The following is a 6,990-nucleotide window of genomic DNA, read 5'->3' on the forward strand; positions in this document are numbered from 1 at the left end:
CTTTGTGGGTTTTTTTTTCTTTTTTTTTTTTTTTTTTTATCTGACAGTCTTTTCCCGCCTTCATTGGGTCCTTTGTAAGTGGTGGGTGTGTTGTTTGAGGGGTGGGGAATGTGTATGGATTCTGCTTTCATTGTGAGTGAGGACTGCCTGGCTTCTGACCTCCTTGCAGAAGACTGACCTGCTGAGTTGTGATAACTTGCTGAAGCTCATACATGAGCAGTCTTCTACTAAAGAGAGCACAGATTTGGCCCAGCGCTGACAAGAAGTACAGGGGAACTGTAACTATATAATTGCCCATCTTAAAATGGCAGTTGGTGTCACCTAGTTACTTATATCCAAAATTCTGCTTGGCCTGGATATGTGATAATGAGATGACTCACCTTTTCAACAAGTATACCCTCGTGCTTCTGTTCTCCTTGACCGGTATTATTGTTAAACTTACTTCAGTGTGTAGAAGTACTTGAATAATTGTAATCTGAGGAAGGCATAACCTCTTAGCTTCTAACCCTAGAATGATAAAAGATCCTCCCAATGTTACTGCTAACTCTGTACTTGCATGAGTTGGTCTTGGATGTATTCAAACAATTATTCTCAGGTGTATTCTGAAATCTATTTTTAGTGGTAGCATTGTCCACTTTATGGAGTATACTTGAAGTTTAATTTGCTTTGAATAGAATTATTGCTTTCACAGTCTTCGACAACTTCATTACCCCCAGGTAATATTTTCTGATGGCGTCTTCTTAATTGCTATTTCATCACTCCGGTTGGTTGTTGTCTCTTTTTTTTTTTTCTTTCCCCATTAGCAATTTTCTTTTCCCATGTGGAGTACATGGCCACTTTGAGGCAGGGAAGAGATGTTCTTGTGTATGGGGGGAGCAGGGAGAATCTCCCTCCTGCTTTAATTTTAGGACCAACTGTGGTTTCTGGCTCCTGCTTATATGTATGTCTCCTTTCCTCTTCTCTGTCCTCCTCTTTCTTTTGGGAAATGTTTCAGTAATGTTATGAGGATGTGTGCTTTTCTTTTAAGTACGCCTGCCTTGTTATGCACTCTTTTATACTGTAGATAATCTGAAGCTGTGAAGAAATGAGTTTTTCCTACTGTAATGGTTTTTACAATGTGCAGAGATTTTTTTTTTTTCATGAATAAACAAACAGCTTTCTTCACACTTTACAAGTTACAGACAAGATTTTCCTTGTTATCTGTTGCTTAAAATCCAAGCAGTTACTTCTCCACCCTGCAAGTGTGAACGCTTATTATGCATTCTTTGACTCTTCAGATCTGTGTGCAGGCTTCCTGGCTGAAAACAGTGGTTCAGGGATTCTTTCATTACGTGCGCAGACTTGGTCTGCAGTATCAAAAAACTATTACTGAGGGATAATCCTTTGACCTGTGTGTAATGAACTCTTGATCTCAACTGAGTTCCTCGTGGACATGTGTCTAAGGCATATAAGTGGTTTTAGTAAGCACTAATTGGCACTTTGGTTTGCAGTTACAGCAGTATGCAAGGGCACACGTATGGTTTTGTCGTAGAAATGTTCATTTTTCTGATTATGAAAAGCATTTTTGCTGCCACCAATGTTAGTTCTAGGGTTCCTGTTTTGAATCCCCCTGCTTTTGAAATCACTTCTGCATTAGTCTATGACCCTGCAACACTATCAGAATTAAGGATGTGACATTCTAAAACCCCTATTTAGAATCGAAGTAAAAGTCTGGGCTAAGAGGCTTTTGGTTCTGCTCTGAAAACTAAGTAATACCAGGCAAGCAGGTATAGATAAGAAAAGTGAAAGGCATTGTACCTTTCTTTGTACTGCAGTCCTCTTTAGAGGCGTGGTACCTTTTGAAGAATCATTGGACTTACTGGTTGCTATGTTTAGAAGTTTAAGTCTTAAAAAAAAAAAAAAAGAGTTCTAGATAACTCTACAGCTTTTGGAAAGACACTAACAGTAACATGATGAGGCTAGAGCCTTATTTGGTATCAGGGCTAAAACGGCTTACTATGAGCATCCCTGGGAAACTTTTTGATGTTGTGTCTTATTTCTGCTGCTCTGCACATGTAGGGTACTAGCTCACCATTTTAATGGAATCATTCTCTTTTGTAATAACATATTCTACATAAAACTATTCTTTAAAGGGGGGAAACAAGAAAGTAGGGGACCATGGACCTCCTATGGAAATTGAGCAATGATTAAGGTGTTCTGTGTAGCTTGTCAGCTTCCTAATGATGTTAAGATCCAAACAGTCACCTCTGCAGTGTTGGCTTTTGGGAAACTCGCTTGAAGATGGATTTAAAATAATATATAAAGGATTAAAGAATGTGTCTTAATTTCTGCACAGAATGTGGTCCTCTCAGGAGGATCCACGATGTTCAGGGACTTTGGACGACGACTGCAAAGGGATTTGAAGAGAGTAGTGGATGCGAGATTGCGACTTAGTGAGGAGCTCAGTGGTGGTCGGATAAAAGTAAGTATGAATTTCAAGTGCGTTAATTACATGAGTAGTGAAAGAAAGTTCAGAATTTTTACCTCACTAATGAAGATGCAGTGTTGTAAAATGAGTAGTATATATGGTAGTATGTGGTGTAAAACATGTTGGTAGCCTTGCAATGTATGACGTCTTTGCAGGAGCCTTAAAGTTACTGTGAGCAGTCTCTAAGGGCATTTCTGCTTTCCCTTCTAGGAGATATGTGATCTTAGCAGTAGGCAAGAGGGATTTAACTGTTGCGTCCTTCAGTGTACTAATTGTGAAGAGTTTCATGACTTGGTCTCCTAGGGAACATGGCAGACTGAGTAATAAGTGTGAGATAGTGGTGTGAATGGAGAGGTGAAGATGTCTGGGTTGGAGCATTTTCAGTTTGTAAGGATCTTGCCAGAAAATGTAAACCAACTAAAGACGAACTGTTTTTCTTAGCCCAAACCAGTTGAAGTTCAAGTGATAACACATCACATGCAGCGTTACGCAGTTTGGTTCGGCGGTTCCATGCTGGCTTCAACAGTAAGTCTTTATCAAAATTGTTCTTAATGGGGTTTTTTTTTTTTTTAATTGCGTATTGTCTTCTGGCTATGTTTGATCTGAGCACTAAGTTTTAAATCTTTTCATTGTGACAGCCTAAACTGTGTCACATTCTGGAATCCTTACACAACTTTTATCTCAGTAAAATTTGTACAGGGCAAGTGGGAGCTTTACTTGAGTAAGGGTATCATGATTTGACATAATTCTGAAGTAGTTTTTATATGATAGTGGTGATATAGTCCCTTTATTCTTGAAGTCAGCACTAGAGATTAGTTAGGACTTCAGGAATACAGGATCCAAATCAGTGGTCTTAAACCTGAGAGAGAAGCAAATACAGGAAAATGGGAGCAATTCCTATCTCCAAAGTGGGATTTCTTATTGCTGTGTTTAAAAGCAGTCTTCTGTCTAGACAAACTTTTCTTGATTAATTTTATTCATATCCTAATATTTCTAGTTTTATTCTACTTCAAAAATGTAATACCGCATTATAAAGCTGCAATCTACAAAAATGTTAAGGCATTAGTTTATTTGTCATTTTTTTCTGCTTGGTATATTCTTATGCTTTTGAGGGGATTTGTTTTATATTTTCATAGCCAGAGTTTTTCCAAGTATGTCACACCAAGAAAGACTATGAAGAGTATGGCCCTAGTATTTGTCGTCATAATCCTGTCTTTGGAGTCATGTCATAATGCTCGTCTAATGGAAACAAGATCTCTGATATCTTGCTGGTGAAGAAACTCATGTAATCCAGAGGAAGGCAGCAGATACTGTAAATACTGAAGCAAGATGTGGTTATCTCTTGGAAGCATTTGGATCACCACTGTGCACTAAAGCACAACTTACAGCCCCAAGTCATTTCAGTAAAAGCCATTTCTCTGACTACTTTAAAGCCTATCCTTCTTTCTTCCTAAATGTGAGGTAATTGAAAATAGGTAGGTCTCGGTTTAGGAGGTTGTGCAAATACTACTGAAACTGAATCTAGAAGAATAAGGCAGTGCTTTACTGCTTGTGGAAAGATTTAAACCTTTCCCACTTGTGCCCTGATTCTGCAATCAAATCTCTAGCAATGGAGCACTAAATACCACATTGCCTTCAGGGGAGTTGGAATGGATGCAGGTAGGTACCTGCCCAAATGGATTAGATTGCAGGATTGGGACTGTACTTTGTAAATGTAGGTTTTTCATATCATTTTGTATTTTATGATATTGGTAGGGTGAATTGATGACTAGTTCTAAGCACGAACAGCTGTCAATGTCATGGAGTGATGTTACGCATTTCCAGGTGTGAGGCATGTATTGGAGTTGCGCTGGTATTTTTTTGGCAAAAAAAAAAAGCCATGTATGCTAGAAACTGATTTGTTCTTGTTTGGATGACACAAACTAAGTGATTTACAGTATTGTATGAAGTTTATTATAGCCACTGTTACTTTGTTTTGAATTTTCTGAAACTGTTTTATAGAAGATGATGTTTTGTTTTGATGTTGGTGAGTGGTGGATGACACACGGGCCTTGCACCAGTGAAATAAAAGCTGTTAACATCTTTACGAATGTTTGTGGTAGTCAAAAAAAAAAAGTATGCTAGAAACTGATTTGTTCTTGTTTGGATGACACAAACTAAGTGATTTACAGTATTGTATGAAGTTTATTATAGCCACTGTTACTTTGTTTTGAATTTTCTGAAACTGTTTTATAGAAGATGATGTTTTGTTTTGATGTTGGTGAGTGGTGGATGACACACGGGCCTTGCACCAGTGAAATAAAAGCTGTTAACATCTTTACGAATGTTTGTGGTAGTCATGATTTACATACTCGTCCATTTTATTTCACAAGGTTAGCTTTCCATTTATATTCCATTTACATGGAATCACAGTGACACTGAAGTTGGAAGGGACCTCTGGAGATTTCTGGTCCAGACTCCTGCTCAGTGCAGGGCTGACTTCACAGTCAGATCTGGTTGCTCAGGGGCAGTCAGGTTTCTGTGAATGGAGGTTCCTTAATGTCTCTGGCAACCTGTTCCAGGGCTTAACTACCCTATTATGGATACATGTTCTTGTGTTGTGGACATGCTGTTTGTTCTTCTGTGGTTTAAATCTAAATAGAGTAGGAAATCCTACTTACTCTGTGCTGACATTTATCTGATGTCTGTCAGCAAAGATTTTGTAACAGTTTGTGTAGCCCAATAAGAATTTTGCAAGACACATCAATTTGGTTTTAACTAGCATGGAGGGATTGAGACCAAGCAATTATTTGTTCAGCATAAATTAGAAATTAAACAAAATGAGACTCCGTGACTCAAGCCTGGTTCTGAATGCTTTTGAACTTAAAACTCAGCTCTCAAGAGAAACACATTGAAGCTTACTTTGCTCAATCCTCTCACTAAGAAAGAAATGGGTAGTCTAATATAATGTTGTACTGTTTCAGCTTGTTCCAGCGTTATATCAGCTTGTCTATGTTTAAATCTATGTTTCAAGTTTGTCACTGCGCTGCTGGCTACTTGGGGTTTTTGCCTGTAGTGCAGAATCCGGAACCATGGGCACAATGTGGCTGGAGTCAGGCTTCAGAGGAAGATTTACACGTTTAGTGCATTGAGCAAGCATGGGCTGAAACACTGGCACGCTCGCTTGGTGCTACAAAATCGGGAATGCTGGGCATGTGGCATAGTTACACATGGCCTGCAACCAGTTTTAGCCAGGTATTGAGATATCTTAGAGTTAGCAAGAGGTGGCATTTTTGCTCCACACTTCTGACATAAGGCATAGGCACCTATTTTTTTTGGGGGGGAAAAACTTCTTTCAAAAAGCAAGCAAGACTTGCTTTGAAAACAAATGAGGAAATGTGCTCGTGTTCACTCTTCATAAAAAAAAAAAAAAAATTGATAGTAAGAAGGTTTATATGGGATGTTCAAAAGTCTTGGAGCTGAGTTCCCCTGTTCTTCGACTTTTTGGAAGACTGACCTACCTATCACAGTACAGACCATGTGAGTTTTAAACAGTCATTGGGCAGAAAAAAAATTCAAGATGAGATGTGTCAGAGGACAAATACAAATGTGAGTTGTTAGCCCCTTTTCTTCTGTCTTGCTGACTACTGTTGGGCTAATGTAAGCTTGCCTTTTTTTTCAGTTACATTTTATGGATTCGTTGCAAATAGTTAACGAATAACCACAAGGATCTGTGAACAGCAAGTTGAAAATTGATTCCCTAACCTGCTGTTTTGGGCGCTGACCTGAGAAGGAGCACATGCATTGAGTTTGAATCCTCTTGGACAGAGGAAGGAATTGAACCCGAGACTTAAAGCCGGAAGGGCCAGCAGGTATCTATTCTGCCTCCAGACACTTACACACCAGCAGTTACTAGTGCGCTTCTGCAAAGTGTGATTTCTTGAGGAGTGCTCTCTCTAAACCTAATGCATCAGGGCAGATTTCTGGAGCCTGGTGAGGGTGATAGTTTGCTGCTCTAATAGCTTGCCGTTGCTGAAGGGGTTGTGGTACTGCTTTGTCCCTGGAGCGGGCTCTGGTGATCACAGGACACTTCTGTGAGATGACTTGATATGCTAACCTTGCAGAAAACTCTCCCCACTCCTGTTTTCTTGAATGCACTGATCTCTTAGATTGGCTCACCATATTTGGTGAAACTGCAAGTTTACTGAATAGAACAATGAACCTGGACCTAAACTGGTCTTGAGCTTTGCTGCTGGTTGTTTAATGAGTCTTGTGAAGTCGGTTCCTCTGTTTTTTTTTTTTTTTTTTTTTTTTTTTTAATTGGCTTGTAAAATGCCTTGAAAATCTATTGAAAAGCACTGTAAAAGATCTAGGTCAACAGCATTGCTTCAGTGGTGGGACTGCATGGAGACAGTGTAGGTAAGTTAAACTGCAGCAAAAGAAGGTCAGTCTGATCTGCATAGTTATAATTGGGACTTCTGACTTTGTTGAGGGCTTATAGTACCATATGCCCATTAGAAAAGGGGATTACCTGTCCCCATCAG

The 6,990-nt window shown here is 39.2% G+C and overlaps 1 protein-coding gene across 1 annotated transcript in view; it reads left to right on the forward strand.

The window, feature by feature from the left end:
* The window catches only part of ACTR3B (ARP3 actin related protein 3 homolog B), a gene marked incomplete at its 5' end in the record, with an annotated part of 25,850 nt that extends 21,297 nt beyond the window's left edge, over positions 1-4,553 (forward strand). Inside the window, 3 exons of the mRNA XM_009287805.2 lie at positions 2,336-2,461; positions 2,909-2,992; positions 3,604-4,553. Coding sequence (XP_009286080.2) covers positions 2,336-2,461; positions 2,909-2,992; positions 3,604-3,699 — 306 coding nt within the window. The remainder of the gene's footprint in view (positions 1-2,335; positions 2,462-2,908; positions 2,993-3,603) is intronic.
* Positions 4,554-6,990: the final 2,437 nt, after the last annotated feature.

Source organism: Aptenodytes forsteri, unplaced genomic scaffold (genome assembly GCF_000699145.1).
Source record: "Aptenodytes forsteri isolate BGI_AS27 unplaced genomic scaffold, ASM69914v1 Scaffold296, whole genome shotgun sequence".
NCBI lineage: Eukaryota > Metazoa > Chordata > Aves > Sphenisciformes > Spheniscidae > Aptenodytes > Aptenodytes forsteri.